This window comes from Vipera berus (assembly GCF_964194415.1).
Source record: "Vipera berus genome assembly, chromosome: 2".
Classification (NCBI taxonomy): Eukaryota; Metazoa; Chordata; class Lepidosauria; order Squamata; family Viperidae; genus Vipera; species Vipera berus.
Window position 1 is genome coordinate 51469704 of NC_138203.1, and position 14602 is coordinate 51484305.

The 14602-nt window shown below is 39.0% G+C and overlaps 1 protein-coding gene and 1 long non-coding RNA gene across 2 annotated transcripts; one reads left to right on the top strand and one right to left on the bottom strand.

The window, feature by feature from the left end:
• The first annotated feature begins 752 nt into the window (after positions 1–752).
• LOC308663429 lies at positions 753–10345 on the top strand. The gene is made up of 3 exons (XR_014025391.1): positions 753–768; positions 9769–9844; positions 10263–10345. It is a non-coding gene; the product is annotated as an uncharacterized lncRNA (long non-coding RNA).
• TICAM2 (TIR domain containing adaptor molecule 2) lies at positions 8796–12720 on the bottom strand. Its single transcript, XM_081319823.1, has 2 exons — positions 12596–12720; positions 8796–10012 (listed from the first exon to the last, which is right to left on the bottom strand). The coding sequence occupies exon 2, from the start codon at positions 9962–9964 to the stop codon at positions 9317–9319; it is 648 nt and encodes a 215-aa protein (XP_081175949.1). The 5' UTR covers positions 9965–10012; positions 12596–12720; the 3' UTR covers positions 8796–9316.
• Between the last annotated feature and the right edge of the window lie 1882 nt (positions 12721–14602).

Here is a 14602-nt window from a genome sequence, read left to right on the forward strand (position 1 = left end):
TTAGAAACGTTGAGGTCTTACTTACTATTTATTTACTTACCTACTTATTTATTCATTACCCTTTACATCTAGAATCTAGATACGAGCACTTCAACTCCGTAAAGACTTCACTTCCATTACTTTCAGTGACTATTCTGAATTGAATCTGGATCTAAATTGTGTTCAATTCAGACATGATTATAATATGGTAAGCATAAAACCACCCAAGCAGAATTTGTAGGGCTTTTACCTAAAGGCATGCAGCAGCTACCGGTATGTCATTTTTTTCTTTCTGAAATACTTTTTTGCCGTGGGTTAAGAAAAAACAATCCAAAAACTGGTTTAAAATGGGCCGGTTACAAATATGGATCTCTAAAATTTTGTGAAAAAAGCAAGAGGCCTATAAAAATCTTTTGAAGGACCTCATTTGGTCTTGGATGTCATTGGATGCCAAATGTGGAGTGCTTATGAAATTAAAACTGGATGAGCTGACTTAAATTATACAGAATGAATAATGGGATTTTTACTCAGCTGTGTGGTGAGTGATGTATATTCAAACAACAAAATTGCCTTCAGTGTAATAGGTTTGAATACAATAGCTAATATTACAGTTCCAAGTATTCTTAAGATCCAACCCTAAAAAGAAAGTCTGTTTTAACCCATCTCAACTGAATTCTCTTAACTGAATATGAAGCATTATTTGGATTACAGCTCTACTTCTGCACATTTGACACTTTAAGCTTCCAGCTTGTTCTAAGGGTAACCTGAGCATGAAATAGTTTGCATAAGGTAATTATCTTTTCATTATCCTGTGAGTTCATTCAAGTTCTTGATAGAGTTTTGCTCCAAATTCTAGCCAATAGCAGAATTATAGCTGATAGGCATGTAAGATATGATTTCCTCAGTTATATCTTAGAATGTAGTATTCCTTGTTCTGATAATCCTGAATAATCCTTTAAAGCATTCGACTGCTTAATAAAACAATTTAACATATAGGTATTAAACTATTCCCCTTTTTCCTGCAGTGTTTTAATAATTTGTATAATATAGTTACATTGGTTTTTTTAAAATATATAATCTTTTTAGAGAGATTATTGGCGTGAAAATCCTGAAACAACTTCAATTCTAGTTTAATGAAGAGAAGGGGGGGACATGATATCAGTGTTCCAATATCTCAGGGGCTGCCACGAAGAGGAAGGAGTCAAGCTATTCTCCAAAGCGCCTGAAGGCAGGACAAGAAGCAATGGATGGAAACTAATCAAGGAGAGAAGCAACCTAGAACTAAGGAGAAACTTCCTGACAGAACAATTAACCAGTGGAACATCTTGCCTCCAGAAGTGGTGAATGCTCCAACACTGGAAGTTTTTAAGAAGAGACTGGACAGCCATTTGTCTGAAATGGTATAGCAGGGGGTTGGACTAGATGACCTGCAAGGTCCCTTCCAACATCATCACTACTACTACTACTGCTACTACTATTATTATTATTACTACATTCCTGGATTGAAAATTGTGGGTTATATATATCATCCTATAAGTATCATCATAAACTCATTCTATTGGGTGCCTGTTTACATGTAATCAAAATATCTACAGTATCCCAAAGAAATTGCAATTTTAAAGAATTATAAGGCTTAAAGAAGTTTAATTTTTCTTTAAGAAAAGAAATGCTACAGCAGAATAGCAAAGACAAATGAGAAGTGAAAGCATTCACCACTGTGAGAAAACAAAAATTGGAAAAAGAAGCAAGAGAATGAACTGTCCTGAGAAAGGTCATGATGCCTGGAATAGTAAAAATAGGACTCCACATGCAATATATTTTGTAGGTTCATATTAAGCAATAACTTTAAAGTAACACCACTTCACCCAGACATGGAAAATTCAATTCTAGTTAAGGAAGTAGCAGGACATTCTGTTTTACCTTAGGGCTCTTCTGGTATGGTTGTGTTAATATGCATTTTCCCAGTCCTTGAGTTAACAGTAAAGTATGCCAGTATAAATCCACCCAATAAAATGGAGCCCTAATCTGCATCAGTTGCAAAAGCAATAAATGTGTACTTCTCAAGAATGGCTATACATCCAGAAGTAGCCTGTGGAATAGACAGTGCCACAGGAACAGGCCACCCACCCACCCATAAAACAGACTGGCACATAAACCCTGTGTCAGAAAACCTGTGATATTCATTGGTGGTAGAATCCAAGTCTCACTGTTTTAAATTCTCTGTGATAGAGATTTAATATTCTCCCAAAAGAGAACAGTAATTCCCCACCCCCACTTTTTGGGTAATTAAAGACATTTCCCAATAGGAACCAACAATGTACAAATAAGTTTCTGGGTAGACAAATCATAAAGCACAATAAATCTCTAATGACAATAGTGTAACAGACTTATAATTTATTAAACTAATATGCTGCCTGGCTCCCAACAACTGGGCAATCAACAATCAAATTACAATAAAACCAGTAAAATATAATCTATGATAAGTGTGAAGGCTAGATGAAATAAAACTGGAGTAGTGGGGTGGGGTGTTTGCTCACCAAAGGCCTGGTCTTCATCACTCTTCACAACAAAGCAATCTTGTGTTCTCAAATTGGTTTTAGGAATCATACAAGCAGGTACTGAAAGACAAAGATCCTTTTCCTCTTTTTATATTGGAATTTCTTGGATTATGACCATTCAGTGACCATTCAAAATTATAGTGGCACTGAACAAATAGTATTTAAAACAGATCTTTTTAGTTCCAACATGGTTGTGTGATCATGATTTCCTACATTCCCTGATGGCTTCCCAGTTAGCAAAGCCAGCAAAAAGTCAGAAGTCAGTTATGATCCTCATGGCATCACTTAAGAATGGCAACTGAGACTGCTAGAATTGCCATCGCTAAGTGATATGGTCACAAGACATCACATTTTATGACTCCATTGCTTAGTGATGGCAATTCCAGTCCCAACTGTTATTGTAACCTAAAGACTTCTTGCAAACATCTTTCAGACAGTTAAAGACTTCCACATCTACTGATTACACTGTGTTTCAAAACTGAACTACTATTATCTTGAACTACAGGAGGCTACTGGGGAAGGTGCATGCTATTTATATATAAACAGGAGGAGTTAAGCCTATCACCTTGTCAAACTAGTTAGATATTGAATAGATCAAATTCCCTGGCTAGTTGTGAAACAGACAGCAGAACAGGCAAACTGATAGATGCAACAAGAGGATGTCCCTGTTCTCTGCATCCCTAAAAGACCGGTAGGTGGAAAAGATCTGCTTTCTTAAGAAAAAAATGAAAGTGAAGGAACAAACATTTGCTGCAAAAAAAAAGGTCTTGAAAATATAAAGTGATAGCAACTGAAGCCTGGAAACTTAGTCCTGTTAGTTGCCAAAACATATGGCCTTTCTAGCACCTCCTACAACTCCCTCAGTTACGGAGTGTGCTTCTTGTACTGATAGAGCACTCTGCTGTTTGTCAAGTGCTCACCGAGCAGCAATTAAGATTTTCAAACATGCCTCACTTCAAGGGCATATTTCAAGAAACTTCAGTATCGTTTTTGACTAAGCAAGACATGACACCAAATATCTTGCACAAGATACCATTAGTTTGTGTCTTTCTATATATCATCTAAATTCTAGCTGTTTGAAAGTGTTTTGATAGTAGCTTTTTTGTTTCTTTATGTCTCAGTCTAATGAGTAACATTTTTTAGTTAGCAGTTTATTTTTGTTACCTGAATAGTGAGATGGTTGTTGTGCAATGACTTTATGCTTCAAAACTCTTAGGAGCAAAGGTATATTATTATAGATGTCAAAAGGAGTGCTTTCCTGCTACACATTGTCTGTTAACTGTTTTGCCCTCATTGGCTTTCTGACATATAAATTTATATTTGAAATTAAACAGCTGTTGTGGGAAATTACAAAAGAAAAAAAAGAATGCCATGTGCAGCATCACTTCACTTTCTTCTTTTCTACATGCATACATATGAAAACCCCAAGTGGATAACTGTAGGTGGGAGGTTAACAACAGAACTGAGAAAATGCTTCATTGGTTGGTTTTAATATGCCACCCCTTTCACTATCAAAATCATTCAGGGAAAGTGTAGTGCCTTTGCTCAGATATTACTTTTCCATTCAGGAGATAAATTTCATTACTTCATCAAAATAGTATCATCTAATACTTTTAGAATAACATAAAATTGCCTGTATAATATTGATTTTTATGAAAATGCCTGAGGGCAGATGTACAACTATTGTCAGGGCAGAAATACTGACACTGTATTTCTGAAGAATTGAATTATCCTGTCTATGACATGTTAGTGACTTTAGATATTGCTCAAGATAGATGGACAAAGATTACTAGACATAACTTCAGAATATATTATGGGTAAAGGTAAAGGTAAAGGTTCCCCTGCACATGTGTGCTAGTCGTTTCCGACTCTAGGGGCCGGTGCTCATCTCCGTTTCAAAGCCGAAGAGCCAGTGCTTGTCCGAGGACATCTCCATGGTCATGTGGCCGGCATGACTAGACGCCAAAGGCGCACGGAACGCTGTTACCTTCCCACCATAGTGGTCCCTATTTTTCTACTTGCATTTTTATGTGCTTTCAAACTGCTAGGTTGGCAGAAGATATTATGGGTAGGGCACCATTTTAATAAAATATAAAGACATGCTTGTTCAATAAGGAAAATCAGTAAGAACGCATGTCGATATCCCTATTCTATTTTCATGAAACTAGTGAAACCTGGGAAATAACAAATCTGTTTTGCAGATTGATAATGTCCATGCCACAAATGTTGTTATATTATTTGTGTCAGTGACAACTCTTAAGAGTCAAAGTATTACTAACAGTTTGTACAACTATTAGATTAGAAGCTACTGGAAAGTATTCGTAATATTGATTACAAGTCCTTGTGCTAGCTGCAATATGGTGTTTTAATCTGGCTTTGTTGCTGTTAGCTGCGAAGTCGTGTCCGACTTAGAAGGCTGCAAAAAGTGGAATCCTCCAACATCCTTTTTATGCCAGCGAAAGTAAGTGGAGCCAAAGTTTAGGCTGCATTTTACAGTTTTGGAAAGTTTAAAAAAAGGTTGTTAAGATAGGGCATCCAAATCTGGATAGCAAAAGTTCAGTGACAGCAAAGTGACACAGAAAATGTTTTGTAGCCCTCATGTGGTTGCCCAGAGTTTTGCAGCAAAATCTGATAGCCCTAGTCAAAAAAACAAACTAGAATCCAGAAGATTTGCAGATGTCCTGAAACTCTATCCTCAAACGTGCTCAATATCTACCCACTGCTGAATTGCAGTTCTCAATATGCAATGCATTGACCTGGCCCTCAAACTTACAGAGGTTTTGCATCTCTGGCTTAGCATATTGTGAGAATCTTGACAAATGGGTTGTTTAAGAAATTTATATGGCTGCCTACTCATTCACAATGACTCTAGGTGGCTTAAAAACAATAAAAATACAGTATATAAAAGTAAAATAAAATAATAAAATAAAATAAAAATACAGTAACCACCCACTCCCGGTGACAACACAAAGTCAAATGAGCCATTTGATGGCTGCATCCAACTCTGGGTTTCCCAGGCCCGCTGGCAAAACCAAGTCTGCAGGGCCTTATGAAAGAGTGTCAAAGAGGGAGGCAGTCTATTTCTGAAGGGATATTTCGAAGGGAGGGATTTTTATAAATCATGATAAATCATTTGTTCATGGACTGAATTCATTAGTTCAAGACTAAGAACTACATTCTCAAAACATGCTAAACTTGATCAGTTTTTCTTCTTGGTTGGGGGAGATGGCTTCTTGTGCAAGCTTAGTCTATTTAATTTCTAAATCAGTGTATTGTATGAATGCAGGTTAATGGACTGTATGAGGGCAACCACAATTTAGTGAATAAAGCACAGTAGTTATGTTCATATAACATATTAAGTAGTAAAGCACAGTTACAAACTAAATAATTCAGTTCGTACAACTCTAAGCTATAGGCATCTTATGCACTGTCAAAATTAGCCAGATCAAATTAATTTTTCTGCATTGAGTGAATCCAGCTGTTATATTTTATGATGTAGCATATCACCCATATCCCCTGACGGGTGAAAATCTACATATGCTATTACCTTTATAACAATGGTGTCCAACCTTCGTAACTTTAAGACTTGTGGACTTCAACTCCCAGAATTCCCCAGCCAGAAACTGTCCCATATGCTTCCAGTGAGAGATGCAGCTTTCTATTTCTCCAAGCTTTGTTAACATTTTCCTGCTGCTTAAAATGTCTTGTTATGAATTACTGTGACTCTCCTATTTATAGTGTTTGTTCTCTTCCAGTGCAACAGGAAGCTTTTGTTTGCTCTGTTTAAAAGGTTAAATTCTGCCTGTCTTGAGAACAATCAGTACAGGAAGATGTTTTTGACTGTGTTAGCTTCAGTCAGGACATAAAAGGCTGCAAAATGGAATTTATCCTAGCCAACAACCCTAATGGTATGTCAGGCATTCATTGCTGCCTATCTGAACAAGAACAGCTTGTCCTGCTGATTCTGCCAGCTAGTGTTGGCTACTATTAACTGCACCTTCTTCCCCTCAGCCAAGATCTGTAGCACAATAACACTCACAACATAATGGAAAAGCAAACTTTTATGCTCAGGTTTTTCCCCCCTATAGCTTGTCTTTGTCTCCTGTGAATAGCAGTAAAAAAGGTAAACAATTAGATGTTTACATGAAATACCAATAAAACAGGGTACCTAATGATAGTACCCTAAATAGGATTCCCAAAGGATTGAAAATAGAACTTTACACAACTGGGCCTCTTTTTGAAATGTGCTCGCCATAGGGGCATTGGAGAAAGGAATGTAACGTTAGCCATTGGCCTGGAGATAAAAGTTTCATTCCATCTTCCATAGGTTAGATAATATGCAGTCAGGAATGGAGCTGTTTCAATATATTTTAAGGTTTCCAAACTTTTTTAAAGCTTTTGTAACATGCTGGTAATTTTTAAAAATTGCTGGTTGAACATGTAGCAAGCAATGTCTAAAAGATAATAGCAATGTCCCAAAGGTAACATCTGTGGCCCATATGCCAGTTGCATCTCCGGACTGACTTTTTTTGGAACAAATCTGAATTATTTTAAGATACACCATTAGTTCTTTTGTTTTAGAGAACATCAGATGCTGTTTTTTTTAAAAAAAAATGCTTTTAAATAATTTAAAATTAAATTTGCTTTTCAAAATTATCCTGGCAAAATTATTGTAAAAAAGGAATCAGACTGGGCGAATTCATTTCACAGCTTTCTGCTAAATCTGAGGAACCTTTTCAGTCATGATAAGGAGTAGGTTCCTAGTTTCATCAAATTCCTCTTAATTTTAATGGTTTTATATTTGTGCTTTTATTATATTGTAAGCTACCCAGTGTGGCTTGGGAAAGTGAGATAGACAGCACATAAATTTAATTAATAGAATCAGCAATAAACTTATAGGTTATGTAAAAACAAATATATTTAATGCTTTAACTTCGTACAAGGCATACAGAAGGGGGGAAACTTTATGAACCACAAAATTAACCAAAAGAGCAAGATCCTTAATTCAGCTGGCAACATTATCTGCAAAGATTACCAGACTGTTCTAATATGATTTGTGTTTGATTTTGTGAGTGTAAACCCAGCAACTGCACCTTATAATTTATCCCTGTGTCTTCTGTATTATCAATCATGGCTTATTCAACAAAACAGTATTATATTACTTGTTACATTATGTCTTCCTATTCCTCAAAAAATTCAAGATGACACATGTAGTTCTCCTTACAGCATATAATTATCATCTAATTTTATTCCACAATGACCTTTTGAGGTACGTTGGGTTGAGAAAGAATGATTGATCTGAAGTCATCCATTGGCTTCCATGGTTGAAAGTGGATTTGAATCTGTTTCTCAATTGTAATCAACACAATACTTCTGGATATAATTTTTGAGTCAGCTATATATCCAGTTAATTGTCATGCTATCCAGTCAATATGTAATTAGTATGACTGAAAATGAACACAGTACAAGTATCAATGCCCAATTTCATTGTGATGTATCAATAACTTAGAAACCGAATCACCAATTTGTTATTTAGTATGAGTTACAATTCAACTCTGCTCAAATGCAATTTAGTGCAGTTTACAATTACATTAAAATGACAAAAAAGATTAATAATATTTGATCATTTTAGTTATGAGAAATCCTTAACCAGAAATATTTAATAAATAAAAACAAGAATTGCCAGCAAGCTTTCCCTGACACCTAGGCTCTGCAGAACACAAGGATCTGTCCATATGGCAAAACTTCACAGAACAGACTTTATAATTCCATTGCGTTCCTTCAAAAATGCAGTTTGTATTTCAGCTATTCCAATAAAAAAAATCTTGGAATTGCTAGGTCAGTTTGATCCAAATGGAAATGGCATTATTACACTGAATAAAAGAGCAGCATAAAAAGAACACTAACATTCTCAACTGGGATGAGGGGAATGTGAGAGATTGTGCCGTCAAGCAGCATTTGAAGATGGAAGACAGATACTATATTTTAAAAGGATTAAAAATATAGTGACACATAGTAATTAACTAGGTTTGCATCCTACTTAAGCCATAAATCATGATTTAGACTGAGTGGTTCATAACGTAAATCACATTATGGCTTAGTGCAAAGTGTGTGGAGTAGATAACAAAAATGTACATTTCTTAATCCCTTTATGATGTCTGGTTAAATAGTTAAATATTTCCATGTTCTGAAACTGTACTAAAATCCATAAAAATCTACCAAAGACAAAAATAGGATGAACGTTCACACCACAATGACTACTCTTTAAATCTGCTTTTAATTCTTAGAAAATATCAGGTGAGCATCGTTTCATCATGTCGTGTAGCAATTCCTCAAGGGTTCAGATAGTTGTCCTTGTCACCTGAAATTCCTTGAAGTGAATATCCTACAAATAGAATGCTTACTCCATGCGTGGTCCTATGATCCTTCTCTTCAAGACTTTTAAAGCTTACAGCTAGAACGGTGGAAAACAAGAACTTTTCTTGGTAGCGTTATTCCAGGAGGCTCATCTGAAGAAGACCTCCCAGACTCTTCTTTAAGTACCCAAAAACAAAATCAACAAAATGGGGATAGAGTATCACAGGATCTTTGAACAAATAAATTACTTTCTTTTTTTAAAAAAATGCATTTGTAATGCTAATGTTTTTCCAGATGTTTTTCAGATGTGCTAGTATTTCCCATCATTGCCGGTCAGCGTATGCTGGTTGTCAACACTCTGTTCTAGCTCCAGCCTTTCTGAAAGGCAGCTGGTTAGGAAAAGTTGCTTTCTACCTTTACCACTAAAATATTTTGGGCCCCACTTCTTTCTTTCTTCCATACCGCCACACCTTTTCCTGCTGCCTGTATCGAGCCTCTTGGAAAGTTTTCTTTACCTGAACAGAAAATCCAGGACTATCTTCTTGCAGAACATTAACGCACTGTAGGATGAAAGGAGTCCTCTCCCATGGGAGTGGTCTATTCCGTGGCCGCATGGGTATCACACTGTTATGTTTGTGTGGGATGGTCAGCGCACCCAAAAGAGAAGTGTAGGATTGGAATTCACACCAAAGGTCTCTTAAGAAGTTTTCTGTCAGCAGTATAATTATCCAGGCAGAATCGTTAATGGCATCAGTTAAATTTTCCAGCAAATGCCTACCACTAGGCATTTCCGCAAAAATAATTCCTGGTTTGATACAATATTCATTTTGTAAGAGGTCTTGGACTCTAATGGCTTCTTCTGTATCCTCCTCAGCATGAAGAATCACAAAACTGTAAAACATATCTTCAGCCTCCTCATCACTGCTGTCTACAACTTGGATGCTAGGATGGTAACAGTTTTCTAATGTAGAGTTTTGGTTAAAGTGGTGATTGTTTTGACTAGCATACTTAGTCTTCATTCTGTTCTTCAGAAAAGAGGGATAAATTTTTTTGGAAATACTATTTCCCATTATGGCAAACTCTTAGAAGTAAAGAGTTAGTAACCTCATTCCTCCAGTCTGTAAAACAAATGGAAAATAAGGAAGTATATTATCACCAGAGTTAACCTGAAAAGAATATAGGCCAAGGAACATGGGACAAAAGTTATTAAAGGGTTGCAAAGGCAAGATTGGAAACAACATTAAGAAACAAAAGAGAAAACCAAATTCAGAGGACCCTGTGTAAGACAATTTGTCCAGAACCCTTTCAAGATTCAGATTTGGGCATAGGATTGAAATGATACCACTTGGTGTTGTGGATACTCTACAGCTACGAGGGACAGAGCGGGAAGAAGCTCAGCCAGACAGAGATGCAGAAGTCATTTGATTCCAGATTCTAGACTGTTGGACCCAAATTCTAGATTCGGAGCTGCTGCTTCTATCTGAGAATCCGAAAACATGTTATGGTCAGTCTAAGTTCCTGCAATGTATCTCATAAGCATTCTGATTTGTATTACAGGTAGTCCTTCGATTATGACAGCAATTGGGCTACACATGGATACTTCCAAGCAGAGATGGGTGTAGGGTGAGGGCAAATGCTATGAAACTTGGAAAGGCTGGCATGGCCATTACAAGGCACAGGCAGGCAGGGGGTTCCAATAGAGTATGAGATTCCCTAGGATCTCATACTCCATAGCAGAACTCCTTGTGGGGAAAAATGATGAGAATGACCCTACGGAAGCAACTTGCAAGCTTCTCTGTTTCCCCATTGACTTTCCTTGTGGGAAGTTAGCAAGGAAGGTCACAAATGGCCATCCCATGACTGCAGAAGCACCCAGATCATGATCATGTGACTGCAGTGATGTTGCAATAGCCACAACTTCACAGTCAGTGTTAAGTTTCCCTCATTTAGCACTATCGTAATTTTAAATAGTTTAAACAAATAGTTGTAACAAGTATTATTACTACAAATATTACCTATATAATATAGGTGACATTATAGATGGCATTGCTTAAATGATTATGAAAAAGAAACAAATAGAATCAAACCTTGTTTGTATTGAATGGAGAAAAATCCCCCCCAAAAAGCAAGGGCAAACAACTTCCACATAAGTTGCAAAAACAAAATTTGGGGAAAGCAGTGTCTTTATATAATGATACGTCTGTAGGTTTCAATTTCACTCTAGAGCAGTGTTCCTCAAATTCAGTAACTTTAAAAAGGGTGGACTTCCATTTCCAGAATTCCCCAGCGAGCACGCTGGGATGATGTCACCAGATAGATCATCTTCAGTAGATACGTTTTGTTTGTTAAATTTATCTGTTGCCTATCTTGCTGTGGAGCTACTCTAGGCAGATTGCAATAATAAAAAGAAAGAAGTGAAAAGAATGTAAACAGTAAGAAGACAATTTCTTGTCATCTTGATATCTTACAATGTCGTCTCTCCTGCGGGAGCTGCATTGGCTGCTAATCTGCTGCCAGGTATAATTCAAGGTTTTGGTTGTCACTTTCAAAGCCCTACATGGCTTGAGACCAGGTTATCTGAAGGACCGTCTTTTCCCAGTCACATCTACCCAACCCACCAAAGCGGGAAGGCAGGGAATATTGCAGGTCCCCTCTTCTAAGAAGGTATCTCTGGTGGGATCCAGAAAAAGGCATTTTTTCTGTAGTAATTCCCTCCCTTTGGAACATCATCCCTGTGGAGATTAGATTGGCTCCCAGTCTGACACTCTTTCACAAGGTCCTGAAAACTTGGTTTGGCCAGAGAGGAACTCTTGAGTGGGATGGAGCCCATCAAGTGGCTTGTTTGATTGTTGTCATGGTGTGTGTGTGTGTGTGGGTTTGAGGGGGTTATTGCTTTTCATTGTTTATATATTGGGTTTTTATTTTTGTAAGCCACCTACAGTCATTGAGAATGAGTAGATGGCCATATAAATTTTCTTAAATAAATAATAGAACAATAAAATAATGAAAAAGAACGATATTATGGGGCCATAGCAAGAAAAATAACTCAAAACAGCAAACCGCAATGTTGCCATCAATAGGTTTGATCAATTCCCGCCTTTTAAACCTGAACACATCCTTTGTCTTTCCAAGCCATCAAACCATTGCAGTAACTTGCTCAGTAGAACTAACTGGACTTTCACACTTTAAGAAGTTTGCAAAGTAACAGAAGTAGACAAGGAAGCCTTCCCCCCCTCCTCCCCCCCCCGCCACCCCGTATTTCCTCAAAAGCCCACTGTGGCTTTCACAGACCTCCCCAAGCCAAAACCTTCTATTTCAGGGGTCTCCAACCGTGGCAACTTTGCTGGCTGAGGAATTCTGGGAGTTGAAGTCCACAAGTTTTAAAGTTGCCAAGGTTTGAGGACCCCTGTCCTATTTGTTTTGCCTTTCGACTGCTCTAATTCGTAGCCACTTTGGGAAAGCCGAGTTAGAAACTAAACGGTTCAGGAACTTGGGATCTTTGCTCGAGTATTACACTAATGCAGGGGTCTTCAAACTTGGCCCTTTTATGACTTGTGGACTTCAACTCCCAGAATTCCTCAGCCAGCAAAGCTGGGAGTTGAAGTCCACAAGTCATAAAAGGGCCAAGTTTGAAGACCCCTGCACTAATGCTTTCCTCTCTCGTGCCCCCCCCAACCGATCGTTTGCGAAGCGACATTTACCAGCTTCATCGGGCGACGAAATTCCTCAGAACCCGGCCCAAAGTGTATCATAGGAAACCACCTTCACCCTCAAACCAACTCCTCGCAAATCGTCGCTGGAATGGGCCACACAACTTTCATCTCGGCTAGAGGAAGGAAAAGAGAAGCGAAGGCGGGGCGGAGCCGGCTGACGCGCCAGAAGCTTGTTCCCTGTTTCGCGAGCGCAGTTCTCGGCTTTTAAGTTCACACGGGTCAGCTTTGCCGAAGCGTTAACCTAATTCAGGTTTATGCCCTGACGGTTGCAAAATCTAAGTTATACAGCAGGGGTCTTCCAACTTGGCCCTTTTATGACTTGTGGACTTCAACTCCCAGAATTCCTCAGCCAGCAAAGCTGGCTGAGGAATTCTGGGAGTTGAAGTCCACAAGTCATAAAAGGGCCAAGTTTGAAGACCCCTGTTATACAGTATACTAAGGCATACCGAATCACGAGGGATGGAACTCAAGCTTCTGGTTCTTTTTCTTCATGAACGGCTCATGAAGCTGAATGATCGAACTAAGATCTCTTGTGGCTTGTTGGTGGGTTGGGGTGCAGTACGCACGCAAGCGTTTGGCTTAATTCAACAAACCCTTTATTATTCAGTTAACCTGTCGCTTGGTGCCGGCCAATTAAGAGAGAAGCAATTAGCTAAACCAATCTTTCTGATACGCCACAATTTATTAAATGAGTGAGATAGCCTGGGAAAAAAAATGGAATTGTATTCCACATTTTCTATTTCTATTCTTCCCGTCCAGCTCTGGATTTTAATAGTACATTCTGTAGAATACACAGAACAGGATTTTGTGCTATTCTGCCAGAATTTTAAGGCTGGTTCCAGATGGCAGCACAGACCCTTTTCACTCGATCAGGGGTGCCAAACTCAATTTCATTGAGGGCCGCATCAGCATTGCGGTTGCCCTCAGGGGGTCTGGTGGGTATGGCTGGGGTAGGCGTGGCCTACTGGGTGGGCGTGGCTTGAGTGCGTGTAAAGTCGCGTGCTTCACATAGAGACGGACACAGAGCTGGGGTGAAGATGAGTTTATTCTGAACAGAACGAACTGGGGAAACAGGGAGACCTGGCGTCTATTTGTACCTGCCCAGGTGGATGGCATCCAATCAGTTCAAACCTGGGCTTCCTGCCAGTGCAGGTGACAATGGGTGTAGATCCTGGCTTCCCACCAGGCTGACCATGCCTGGGGCTGTCAACAGCTTAAGTCATTAGGCTTATCCTGAGTGAGCAGTCATCGCCTGGAGCTGTCCAGCCCCTCTGCGGATCTGCACCATCAGCCTCCTGCTGTGCTGTCCTTTGTGTATGCTGGGAGGCATACACTGCACCGCGTATGGCCTACTGGGTGGGCATGGCCAGCTCTACATCGTTCGCATCAAGGGTGCCTATGGGGGCCTGGGCAGGAGTGGGACAGATCTGAGGGTCTCTGGCAGGAGGAGGGTCTCTGGGCCATGGCCAAGGCAGTGGGGGCTGTTCCCTCACTGTTTCCAGGATGGCTTCGTGGGCCACATGAAACCACTTCGCGGGCCGGATCCGGCCCCCGGGCCTTGTGTTTGACATGTCTGCACGAGAACTTTGTGTAAAAGAGCTCCTTTTACACATTTAATTTAAAACTTCTGTACTTTTCCGTTATCAAGTGTTCACATGTCGCAGTTAGCCACAGACTAACTTTCTGTGTTCTGGAATCCTACTCTGTTTTGTCTATGGCCCAGTGTATCGTGTGAGCCCAGAAGATGGAATAGGGCTCGCTATTTGTTAAGTGTAAAAATGGGTGAGGTGTCTCTTATTCAAAAGATACGTTCTTGTCATACTTTTGCCACATTTTGCTTTGATATGCATACTTTTGTTAATGTAGTACAAGGATCAATATAGTTTAAGGATGTGAATGTATTTATGAATTATATACCAAGGTCTCCTGCCTTGAGCAGGGAATTGTATTAAACCTCCAAAGTCTCTTCCAGCCCTAGGATTCTATGACTTCTAT